This window comes from Blastomyces dermatitidis (genome assembly GCF_000003525.1).
Source record: "Blastomyces dermatitidis ER-3 genomic scaffold supercont1.4, whole genome shotgun sequence".
Classification (NCBI taxonomy): Eukaryota; Fungi; Ascomycota; class Eurotiomycetes; order Onygenales; family Ajellomycetaceae; genus Blastomyces; species Blastomyces dermatitidis.
The window spans coordinates 4,975,458-4,987,761 of record NW_025544777.1 but is presented as its reverse complement, the minus strand read 5'-3'; the positions used below and the strand labels follow the sequence as shown (position 1 = coordinate 4,987,761).

Genomic DNA, 12,304 nt, shown 5'->3' with positions numbered 1-12,304 from the left:
ACTATTTTACACTGTTACACATTATTAAAATTAAATACTATTTATTTATAAAAATTTTATAAAAGATGTAAGTACTCTGTACAGTTACTTAATTTATTAAATATTTAATCTTTTTCATCTGTACTTTGTAAAAAGCAGCTGTAATATTAGTACAGACACTCCGCTCACTGAACAAGTTGTAATATTGAGACTGTACTGTACTTTTTAAAAAAAGTGAAGGGAGAGAACAGGCCCTGAATATGATTGGTGCGTGTATATGGTAACACTAGTATAAAATACTCAAAAATATCCATTTGACCCAAATGTCACTATAGGCTGCCGTACTCCGCCACCGCAACACGCTCCAACGCGACTCTTGGTAACATACCGTATTGTCACGGCGCCCCGAAGTCCTTCCAAACCCTCCTCCACAACCCTCCACAATCCTCACATTCCTCCACATTCCACCGACCAATTCGCAAGCCGGGATCTTGCATCTTCGTATCTCGAGTCCCTGAAACCCGCAGACAGCTCACTCGCCAATGCTATCCTCTCCCCCTTTACGCGCATCAAGCTCCTGAGGCATTTCACCCCGGACCACGCCAGCCAATCCGACCGGCTACCTACACAGTAAAGTTCCTCCTCCCTCCCTCCAGCTTCCAGCCAAAACCTCCCTCCCGTTAGTTACACACGCCGAATCAGAACAGTCCGCTGTTGAGCAGATCAGTTTCGCGCCTTAGCTCAGTTCACTAGCAAGGCTAAATAAATCGGCGCAAGGGAGGGCTGCACGGAGCCAATAATAATACACAGTTCTGCTGCATCGACCCTCGCTGTGCTACGCGCTCCATCCAGCCTTGGCCAAAACAAACTCCTCATAACTCTCCAACTTCCCCTCTTTCTGTTCGCAAAACAAGAGCAACACACATCCCGTTTTTTCTTCCCTTCCCTTCTCTTCTCCTGTATCTCGGACCTTGCCTGCTTTCCTCTCTTCTCAACCATACTTGTATATCTCCTCTCAGTTGCGTCCGTGTGCATTTAGCATTCTGCCTGTTCGTATGCTGAATACCGCCATTGTTTACATCTAGCGAGGAACCCATATTGACCCCAACCAACCCCTGGATTTTGATCTGCCTTTTATTTTCCAACTCTGGATTCATCAAAAGGACCTATCCAGTCGTCAAACAGGCCATTGCTGTGATTCACAGCGTCATACCAGCTGGAGATCCTTGGTAGCATCCCACATAGATCCCCTTCATGCCCGCGCCCTCAGGAGCGTAGATATAGAAAAGAACCTTGCCGCAACAATACATAGCACATACGCGATTTCACTCTAAACATGGCCCTTACCCAGTCCATGCCTTCGCCTGTGAGGCAGCCATTCGGAGTGATTGATCCCTCACGCTTGCGTTTTCTGCAGAGCGCGAAAAACCAACAGAATGGTCAGTTACAATTCCACGTTGTGGTTGTATATTTAACCAGCTAACAATTCCCACTTGATAGGAATAACATCGCCTTCTCTCAAACGCCGCCTAGAAACGACAGACCTATCCGACACGGAAAACCTAGACCCCTCCTCCTTCGGCACCCCAAGCACCAAAAGGACCAGAAACGCACTGGATGAGGACGTGTCCAAAACAGCGCCAGCTACCACATTAACAACAAACAAATTCTCCTTCGTCGCACCCGCCAAACCCATCACCACAAACCCCAGACGCCTCCAAACACCTGTCTCACAAATCAAGCGGGCAGCTGCCCTTCCCAACTCGGCCCCGCTCCGTGCTCCAGCAGGGCGCTCACCGAAATCAAAACCCGCAAGTGCCTTCTCCCGCCGCAGCACTGGCTCATACACACGCATTGACCCGCCTTCATTTACAAAAGCCCATGCCGCGCCTCGCGCGCCGTTTTCCATCGCCGATGCCCTTCATGGAACTCTCGGTATGCTCAATACCAGTGTTGCCCCCAACGCGCGCAATGCTACTTCGCAGACGCAGAGGCTGCAGAGTACAAAACTAATCGCGCCGGACGATATTCATCTCAATGTCAATATCAGCAGCAGCACCAGGAGTAATAATAATAATATCAAACACCACCCCAAAGCCTGGGACTTCGAGATCTACACTGATACCGAGCAGGACGAGATGGCGAACCTGATGGAGCACTCAACGTGCGTGCTGGATATTAGTGACGATGAGGAGAAGCCGCGATATAAAGATGATCGCGGGAAGGAGAATATTCCTCCCCCCGTGGAATTTGTGGGACAGCGGGGGTTGATGGGCGGAGAAGATGAAGCGGCTGTCGCGGGGGAGATGGAAGGGGAGGATCGTACTCGTAATGTGGAAATGACAGATGAGCCGCGCTCGGCGCTTGGGGAGTTGGATGTTACGCGGTTCGTGACCGTGGTTGAGTCTGAGTCCAGACCTGAGGGTGGGTGGCATGACTGTGAGAATTCAAATGACCATGCACATGTACTAAACACCATCGACCCAACGGCTATACCACTACCACCCCCAACTGCGGGGGAAGAACATTCCCAATCGCAAGATGAGAAACCATCAGGAGAAGAAGCAGAAACGGCGGTCAGCACATCATCATCATCATCACCACCACCACCACCCTCTCGATCTCCGCCTGAATCTCAACCACCTCCCCCCTCAATACATCCCTCCCACTGCCACCCATCCTACCCTCATCACAACCACCACGACGAACAGCAAAGCCAACCCAAACCAAGCCATCCCACCCTCGCCAGCCACGCAGCCATCTCTGCACTGATATCTAACTCTGCACCACCCCTTGCCAACAGCACTTGTACCACCAACACCTCTACCACCTCTTGTTCTTCGTTCGCAGCAAGCAACGAGATAGAGATTTGGGAAAGTGAGAGTGCGGCGGACGAAGCTGAGGCTGACGCCCTGATGTAACGAGGTTTTATTTAATATCTTTTGTTTTGGAAAATGTAGGTATAGTATTAGTGTGGAGTATGAATAATGGGGTGAAGTAAAGCATATAGAACCTTATATACTAGCCGGCCCTTTCTTTTTTTTTGCTTTTCTTTTTTTTTTTTTTTTTTTTTCTCTTTCGCCTGTGGATGTAGCGCTCGGATCGGGAGTTGTTGGGATAACTAAATCCTTGGGAGTTTGGTTCATCCCTGTTTGTTTCTGTTTCTGTTTCGACGCTATTTTCTGGTCTTTTTCATTGTCTTCAATTACTTGTTTTCTTGTTTTCCATGAATCTGTCGCTGTTATGGTGTGAGTTGCTAATCTGCGGTATATATATATATATTTTTTTTCTGTTGGCCATGATAGTTGTTATTAATACAGTTAAATAGTTCATTGTTGTTTTTTTAGCTTTCAATGTCAATTTTCATTATATGTTTTATGTATTAGGAATATTTTTTTGTTGTCCATCTAAGTATTTTTATGGGATTGTAGCTATTTCTTTCTTTTGACCAACTTCTTACATGAACGCTACGTATAATCAATTTATATCTATTGTTTATTTTGGCTGCTTGACTGACTACTGAAGGAATGTATGATTGGTAACTATTGGAATTGCTACTACATGTACATGTCCGGTGTGTTATCTGCCTGTCCTGTGGCCCTGCTTCCCATAGTAGATTGAGATCACTATTTTACCGAACTAAGTAAACTAACTTGGCCGGGTTGGTGTGGTTTGCGTTGCATGGATGTGCTTGCCCGCCTGGTATATATATGTCTGAGGATAGCCCCTGAGATCTCCTGGTAAAGATGCTTCATTCATATAGTACATAAGTCAAGTGGAAGGAACACCCTGGACCAAATTTTCAATCTGGTGGCTATAGACCTGACATTTCTACATCATCGCCTTCTCCCTGTCCCTCCTCTTCCTCTTCCTCCCCCTCCTCCTCTCCAGACTCGCCCATCTCCTCCTCCCCTTCACCTTCATCCTCGTTCTCCCTTCCCACCCCTCCAACCTCATCCTCCCACTTAACCCTCTTCCCTCGACCCCCATCCTCCCCACCCCTTCCATCATCACCATCACCACCATCACCACCCCCCCTCCCCCTCTCCAAAAACACCTTCCGCCCCGGCGCCCCTCGAACCATCGCCCTCACCTCCGCCGCCAATGCCATACATCTCGAACTAACCCTGCGCTCCCCACCACCAGCAGCACCAGGACCAATAGCACATTTCCTCCCCACCTCCTCGTCCCCGCCCACCCGCGCCGGAAACTCCAGCAGGGGCAGAAAATCCTCCTCCATCGCCGCCGCCGGCGTCGTGCCGTGCTCGAGCATGTGCTGGATCTTCGCGCGCATGATCGTCTTGGCGACGGCGAGGGTGACGTTGCCGTACCAGCCGGAGGAGAGGATGTCGCATGCAGCGAGGATGGGGGATGGGGATGGGGATGGGGCTTCTGATGATGGTGATGGTGATGGCGGGGGTGCCGGTGGTTTGAGAAGGCGGGCGAGGATGGGATCGGTGATATCGCATATCATCCACATCTTGCCGTCGCGGGGGAGCGGGGCTTGGCCGGTGAAGATATGGGAGGGGCGGGTCGCCGCGCTCTGGTCGCCGCCGGTGCTAGTGGCGGAGGCGCGCGGGAGGGTCTTGCGCCTAGTTGACACCGATGTTGTCGTCGATGTGTTCCTCGGCGCCGGGGTGCCGGCATGGTCATTCTCGAGCTGTTCGGTGATACTGGACGGCAGCGTGCGGAACATAAATGTCTGGTAGACGCAGGAGGATGGGTGGAGGCGCGGGTCATGGCCGAATTTCACAATGGCGTCGCGCCAGGGGCCCGAACGGAAGATGTAGCCGACATACGGCACGGCGAGGCGGAGGGCGTATTTCTGCTCATTGGTCGTGAGGTGGTTGCGTAGGCCGCGCCGGGTCCAGGCCGGGCGGGTTTCGAAGAGGGATTGGAGGATTGCGATGGTTTCCTGTAGGGGTTTGTCGAGGGTGTGGATTGGGGGGCAATTTTCGCGAGGGGCGGTTGGGACGGAGGGGACGTCGCATGCTACGAGGTGGGTGAGGACTTTGACGATTTGTTGGGTGTTTGTGGTTGTTATTTCGCCGGATGGGCCGATGGATTGTTTGACCGTGGGGTTTTGGCGATAGCTGTGTTGGGGTATGTGTTAGGTATAGTGTAATTTGGGAGAAATGAGTGTGAACATACAGGTAGTTGAAGGGGGCGTCTCCACGGCTTAAGGCTGGCGGTGGTATGATGTCGACGTTCGATGTAGACCCTTTGGTCATATCGAATTGGAACTCTTTGAGCTTGTCGTCTATATAGGGAAGATTAGCATTTATCGGAAGAAACATGGTGTAAAATGACTGGGGTTCAAGGGGATATAAAAGCACCACATACATCGGAAGGGTAAGACATTCTCTCTGAATTTCGTCATAAAGGGGCTAGAGATTGTCGAGTAGACGAAATCCGGCATTCCTATGACTTCATCAGCACTAAAGCATTGAACTTTGAAGTCTTGATGGATATATTATATCCATTGGGCCTACACGACATACCACGGAAGTTGTGCATTCGCTCGACGCAGCCAATCGCTTCGACCTCGTATTTGCCCACGTTATCCTGGAGTCGTCGCAGCAAGGCCCGCGCGTTTAGAGCACGGGACGGCACTGTAGCACTGCTTCTACTAGTGGTAGGGCTGGCAGGTTCACTGGCTTCTTCAACATCATTGAGGACGTTGGTGAAGGGCTCATCAGAACCACGTTTGCGCTTGCGCCCAGTCCTCTTGGGGACGGTAATCTTCAGCAAGATGTTATTTGCAGGGTTACAGATTGAAGACAAAGGTCTGCTCATGCCGTCCTCGGGAGATAAGAATAAGTTGATCGAGGAATCCTGACGTGGCGGATTTAGAAGCTACAAACGGCATGTTAGTTGCAGGCTTTGTTTATATAGGTTGAAAGAGGGGGGGGAACTTGGTCTGCTTGCCCTTGGAATGCCGCCGTTTCCGCTAAGGGTTTCGATCCCTTTGTCTATGTTCTTCACCACGCATGGATGTTCCACAGTAACGATCTCACGCGCTGGAATCGAGTACCAAGGGGCAGTGCGATCGCGGGCATGAGGCGTTTGCGACATATTGAAGGGGGTTTACCAGGGTGGCTAAAACAGTCATACGGCAAGTGGGTAATTGAAGGATGTGTAATTCTGGTACGGAGTATATAGATTTAAACGGATACACAGATAGATATGCTCATTTCCATTCTTGCCTGTTTGTAGCCCAGCACGCACGGTGGATAGAGCATATATTGACATACATGTATTTATACGGGCGGATGCAGGTGCTGGGTTCCTAATGTTGACTTAGGGTTTGCCTTTTCCCTGGACCAGCGCGCTAACTACTGACGGCAGAGTAGAAAGATAGAATCACAATGAGAGAGTACTCTGTATAATCCACATGTTCGTATGAGTATATTTATACATACTGTAGATACAATTTATATCTAACTCATCCCCCACGCTGTTTCTATCAAGTGGATTCGCCACGTGACCCGCCCCCGCTAGCCGCATCAGGCAGCCTGCGCCAAGCCAAACCACAGCTACAACCCGCAGAAGAGTGGCGCCAAGACATGCCTGCTCCTGCCACTCTGGGGAGTCTGTCTACTCGAACTCTCCCGCCCCGACGACGACAACATCCACCTCCAACGGCGACGACATCTACAACTCCCACCACACCTCTATCCAGCTCCTGTCTGCGCTGCACCCGCTGTCATTTATCTTGTCTTGCCTTATTTCTACCTCTGCTCAGCGCTCGTCTCTCCCTTGACTGATCCTACTTCATCCTCTCCTTCCCACCCCATGCCTCTTCGCGCTTGATCCCTCCTTGTTTCCCTCCCTTCCGAACCATACGGCCCGCTGGGATTGACTCCCCGCCCTGCCACCACCGCCCCTGAAGTCGCTCACATCCCCTTCCGCTACTGCCCACCCCGGTCGATTTTCCCTCAAGCCACAATATCAAACCAGCTGCCTCCTCCTTTTATTCAGAACTTTGGGATTTCCAATTGTCTTTGCTTGTTTGTTAAGGTACGTTACGTGACCCTACTCGGTAGGTCCTGAGGCTTGGCTTGATATGTCTCCACTCCTCTCCCTCCTCCCCCCCTCCACTTCCTCCCCTCCCTCCCCTAAACGTTCAGCTTCTGTATGTCTTTCGTTCGGGAGAGTGCAAACGTGCAACCCCGTCACTGCGCTACCCACTGTCGAGCCGCAGCATCCCTTCCTCTTCCACTCCCCTTTGCTCCTGTGCAAGAAAACACCAACCTGCACAGCCTAATCCCTTTCTTCCCGTTTGTTTTCTATTCGAAGATGGCACTTTCTTCACCTTGATTTCATGGCGATTGTTCGCCCTGGGGTCAACTTAACCCTGCCACCTATAAGCTAGAGCGCTTTCTTCGTCTCTGGCACCCCTTAAACCCGCGCTAGGGAATGTGTGCTCACTCATGTGCCATTCTAGAATAAATATACCGCCCGGGTCGCCTTTTCCGTTCCCCCTCGAAATTCACACAGCTGCTGGTCACGACTATTCCGCTGACTGTCGGATAATCGTGGTCGACTGGCTGAACACTGGCGGATCTTGTACATGTGGCCGCCACACCGATATAAGCTACCATGAAGGGTTTCAGGCAGAGAGTGGTAAGAGCTCCCACACATAACCAGCCCCGCGTGGGTGTTTGTGTTATGTGTCTTGGAGCTATGGACACATTTTGTTTCGTTGTAGGAAGAACCCGGCATTGACTGACGGCTTTAGCATGAACAGCTGTCCCGTGCGAAAGATTCAAACAAGTCTTCTAAGAAGAAAGATTCTTCCGGGACATCCTCCCCAAGTCAAAACACAACCTCCAGTTCGACAGGCCCTAGCCCTTCCCCGGCCAACTCCAATCATGGCACCCCTACCACCTCGACCACCTCATTGAACGATATGAAAGGGAAGGCTGGACTACAAGGCGGCAACGGTGGTGGACCGCCAGCTGGCGCTATCCATAACAATGCTCAGTCACAGCTAAGCGCCCCTCAAAGCGCCCAACTTTTTATGCCTCCAGGACAAAACATGGGAGGTCATTCGGGTCAAATGCCCGGAAATGGGCCCGGAACACCGATTCGACAACCACAGCCGCTTGCTCCAAGTGTAATCATTAGCCCTAGCGCACCGGTATGTTATTCCATTTTTCCCTCTCCCACACTGCTCATCCTTTCGGAGCGATTGGGTTCACTTCATATAGCATTGGATATTATGTGCTGTGGATAACTAGCTGCTGACGAACGAGAAACAAATTTAGCACATTCCTCCGCCGGGGGCTGCAGAGACCATGCCTGGAGATCTCCAGCCACCAAAGGCTGGCCAAAAATCAAACCTTTTCGATCGGTTACAAACAACTCCCAAGGATGTTCCAGAAGGTATCAGAACACCCAAACGACAACACTCCTCGAGGTTCGACATATCTGATCAGCGCCAAAGAGAACTGGAGAAGCTCCCGGGCTTCCACGAAGTCCCTCCGAACCGGCGCCAGGATTTGTTCATGCAAAAAATTGACCAGTGCAATATCATTTTCGATTTTAATGATCCGACTGGCGATATGAAATCCAAGGAGATCAAGCGACTGGCCCTGCATGAATTATTAGACTACGTGGCGAACAACAGATCTGTTATCACCGACCCCATGTATCCCCGCGTGGTGGATATGTTTGCCAAAAACCTTTTTCGCCCTATTCCTCCCCCAGTAAACCCTCAAGGGGACGCTTTCGACCCGGAAGAGGATGAGCCTGTTCTTGAAGTTGCATGGCCGCATATTCAGGTGGTTTATGAATTTTTCCTCCGTTTCATCGAGAGTCAAGATTTCAATACCAATATAGCAAAAGCATATATCGACCATCAGTTTGTTTTACAAGTATGTTGACTTGTGCTTTTATTCCCACAGCTTTTTCTGGAATTATAAAAAAAATACTGACCTATGGGAAAGTTACTGGAACTCTTTGATTCTGAAGACCCCCGCGAACGAGACTTTCTCAAAACAACCCTCCACCGCATCTACGGCAAATTCCTTAACCTACGTTCTTACATTCGACGGTCGATCAACAATGTTTTCTTCCAGTTCATGTACGAAACGGAACGCTTTAATGGAGTAGCAGAGCTGCTCGAGATTCTTGGTTCTATTATTAATGGCTTCGCGCTCCCACTAAAGGAGGAGCACAAACTCTTCTTAACGCGCGTCTTGATTCCCCTACATAAAGTGAAGAGCCTGAGCATGTATCACCCCCAGCTGGCATATTGCATCGTTCAGTTCCTCGAAAAGGACTCTGCACTCACTGAAGAAGTAATTCTAACCCTTTCATTCGCCCCTTACATCCGGTTTCCTTCTCTCGCTGAAATTGACTCGTTTATTTCCTAGGTCGTTCTTGGGTTGCTCCGATACTGGCCGAAGGTAAACAGCACGAAGGAAGTTATGTTTTTGAATGAAGTCGAGGATATCTTTGAAGTTATGGACCCCACGGAATTCGCCAAAGTCCAGGAGCCGCTTTTCAACCAATTGGCAAAATCGGTGGCCAGCCCCCATTTTCAGGTATGTTCCGCTTCACCACCGAAAATAAATTTGTCTGTGGGTCGTTTTTGTTAATAATATCTCTATCCAGGTGGCTGAACGGGCATTATACTTTTGGAACAATGAATACTTCTGTAATCTTGTCACCGATAACGTAGAAACTATCCTGCCTATCATGTTTGCTCCGCTATACGAAAATTCAAAAGGGCATTGGAACAGGTAAGATCTATGTTCCTGAACTTGCAAAATTGATGACGCACACTTTACTTATCTCCACCCGTCCCCACAGGACCATCCATAGCATGGTATACAACGCGATGAAACTTTTCATGGAAATCAACCCACAATTATTCGACGATTGCTCCCACGACTACACAGAACTGCAATCGACTGCAGAAGCCCGCGAGAAAAATAGACAGGGCAAATGGGACAGGCTGCAGCTGCTAGCTCAATCTCGAAAGAGCATAACAGGAACAGGAACGGGCCCATCTCCACTATTGGCCAACACTACTACTAATGCTGGTGCGACTACATCATCTTCCACACCATCATCTGATGGACCACAAATATCATCTCGCCATACGGACGATATGGACACGGTTACCCACGACAGCCAACAGCGACTTAATGCACTGAAACTACAAGATGAGTCGAGTAAGGAGCGGCGGTTACGGGAGCGGGATGGGCAAGACCTGAATTCGGTTAGTGCTTCATAAGATTTACAGGGGACTTGAGTGAGTTAGAGGGGCGAAGAGAAGAACAAGAGAGATAGAAAGAGAGATAAAGCGAGATCCCTTGTATCTGCAGCCAGCCATTTCATGCATTTCATGCACCTTTTTCACAATGTCACGACTCATTTTTTCATTCACCATTTTCCATTTTGTCAATTTCTGCAATTTTGTTTGTTTCTTCTCATGGCGAATGACTTATTTCAAAAACGAAAAATAACCACATATACATTTTCATTTTCTTCTTTCTATCCATCTCTGTCTCTGTATTTGCTTGCTTTTCTTGCATAGCCAGAGCGAGAATTCCTCCTCCTTATTTTTTTTTCCTTTTCCTTTTTTTTCCTTTTCCTTTTTTTTTTTTTTTTTTTTTTTTCTTCTTTTCTTCTTTTTTCTTTTTCTTTTTCTTTTTCTTTTTTCAACGTGCGTGGGCTGTTAAATGTATGTGACAAATAATTTCTAACATTTACGCCGTGGTTTATTACCCCCGTTTTTTGATTCCAGCAGAGGCGCCGTCACGGATCGTACGATGACACTCGCTCGCGCAGGACAGGATCAGGATCGGGATCGGGGTATGGGAGTGGTGGTGAGAATCCTGGCACTGCAGCCGCTGCAACTCGTGGTAGTGGCAGCAGTAGGAAACGGGGGGAGCGGAAGGGTTCTTCTGGAAGCCAAAGCGTTAATACTGATAATCATAATGGTGGGGGAGGGTTCCCATCTTCAACACAGATGCCCACTGTGGCACAGAGCAATTCGATGAGGTAGAGTGGAGTGGAGTGGTTAGATGGATTGATTGAATATTGATGGGTTGTTGTTTGGTTTCCTGGAACTTCTTTCTCGGTTGATATGAGGTATCCTTTTTTCATTTTTTCTCTCTTACTTGCCTCACCCCACCCCTTTCACCGGCCGTCCCCTTGGCTGTTTCTTGTTTTGCATTCTCTTTTCTTTCTTCTTCATGAATTCCTGGATCCCTTCTCTTCTCTGTTCTTTGTTTTTGGCTTTGTGCCAGTGAACACAACCTCTTCATACACCTTACAAAGTTCTGTTCGGAATTTGATGAATGAAAGGCATAGCAATTAGCATGCTGTGATGATGTTGTGATGTTCTCTTGTTACTCTTTATTTTTTTCACTTTTTGATATTTATCTTCTACTTCTGAACGCCCACTGTTTTGTAAATCTTGATTTTTACTACTACTACTACTAAACTTCGGATACACATTTTACAATGTTCTGTTTTTGTTACAGTTCCCCGCTTTCCTCCTATCGCCCGTCCGTCCCTGGCCCATCCCTATTTACACCCATCAATTCATGAACATTATTTTTATGGGTAGGTTTTGTCTGTGTGCTGTGTGTGCATGTGCTCATGTGTTGCTGATTTATATGTTTTCTCCAATCCATTATTCATTATTCATTCTTCTGTCCTACTGTTTTGTGTTGCTCTGTTAAGCGCAGTAGAAAATCTTTATGAGACTGTTCTCTTTTTCTAGTTTTCTTTCTTCATATCTAGTGGTTTTTTGTTCTTACCGTTTTTCTTTTCTTTTGTCCGCGGTTTGGCATTCGCTTTTAGAGCTGTGTTGTGTTGTTGCCCGGGTTGTCAAAAGGGAGGAATAAAAGACATACTATATAGCTGGTTTTGGTGGATGGCGTTTACCCGTTCTCCTTGTTTTTGGCTCGTTGGCCTAGACGTCTATGGGATGAAAATTATTTTCCCTTTTTCCCTTCTTCCCTTTCCTTTTCTCTTATAAACCACCCGTACATCCCTTATTTTCCGTATTGTTTGCTTCAATTTTCATATATGTCTTGTCTCCCCTCTCTTTGCAGGCCTTTCATTCCCTTTCTCTGCTTTTTTACTTCTTCTTGTCCTTGTTTTTAAACAGCTATACACATATATGCCTCAAAGGGACTTCATAAATTGCAAGATTGACAATAATGAATTTGACCATCCTCTTTCCACCCAGAATCAAGCATGCATTCTTCTCTGCGGCTAATAAGCACCTGACTAAGCATCCCAGGCGGCAGTAGGCGCGGGAAAATATTTATCCGAACCTGACAAACCCAAACGCTAACCT

General features: G+C 48.3%; 4 protein-coding genes across 5 annotated transcripts; 3 read left to right on the top strand and 1 right to left on the bottom strand.

Moving 5' to 3' along the window:
- Positions 1-239: 239 nt before the first annotated feature.
- On the top strand, positions 240-613 carry BDCG_04511 (uncharacterized protein; the record flags this gene model as incomplete). Its single annotated transcript, XM_045420173.1, has 2 exons — positions 240-246; positions 315-613. The coding sequence occupies 2 exons, from the start codon at positions 240-242 to the stop codon at positions 611-613; spliced, it is 306 nt and encodes a 101-aa protein (XP_045276327.1).
- A 702-nt stretch (positions 614-1,315) lies between these two features.
- Positions 1,316-2,900, top strand: BDCG_04510 (uncharacterized protein; the record flags this gene model as incomplete). The annotated part of the gene is made up of 2 exons (XM_045420172.1): positions 1,316-1,418; positions 1,480-2,900. The coding sequence occupies 2 exons, from the start codon at positions 1,316-1,318 to the stop codon at positions 2,898-2,900; spliced, it is 1,524 nt and encodes a 507-aa protein (XP_045276326.1).
- A 567-nt stretch (positions 2,901-3,467) lies between these two features.
- Positions 3,468-6,396, bottom strand: BDCG_04509 (RNA polymerase III transcription factor subunit). The gene is made up of 5 exons (XM_045420171.1): positions 5,908-6,396; positions 5,481-5,835; positions 5,323-5,400; positions 5,131-5,239; positions 3,468-5,072 (listed from the first exon to the last, which is right to left on the bottom strand). Exons 1-5 carry the CDS (start codon positions 6,052-6,054, stop codon positions 3,794-3,796), a joined length of 1,968 nt encoding a protein of 655 aa, XP_045276325.1. The 5' UTR covers positions 6,055-6,396; the 3' UTR covers positions 3,468-3,793.
- Positions 6,397-6,547: 151 nt separating this feature from the next.
- On the top strand, positions 6,548-12,291 carry BDCG_04508. Of its 2 annotated transcripts, XM_045420169.1 has the most exons (9): positions 6,580-6,999; positions 7,427-7,605; positions 7,721-8,122; positions 8,250-8,858; positions 8,931-9,284; positions 9,360-9,530; positions 9,601-9,728; positions 9,799-10,210; positions 10,739-12,291. In XM_045420169.1, exons 2-9 carry the CDS (start codon positions 7,582-7,584, stop codon positions 10,997-10,999), a joined length of 2,361 nt encoding a protein of 786 aa, XP_045280907.1. In that variant the 5' UTR covers positions 6,580-6,999; positions 7,427-7,581; the 3' UTR covers positions 11,000-12,291. The 2 variants fall into 2 exon arrangements, with proteins under 2 accessions (XP_045280908.1, XP_045280907.1); XM_045420170.1 differs by lacking the exon at positions 10,739-12,291 and having other exon boundaries at positions 6,548-6,999; positions 7,730-8,122; positions 9,799-10,653.
- The last annotated feature ends 13 nt before the right edge of the window (positions 12,292-12,304 follow it).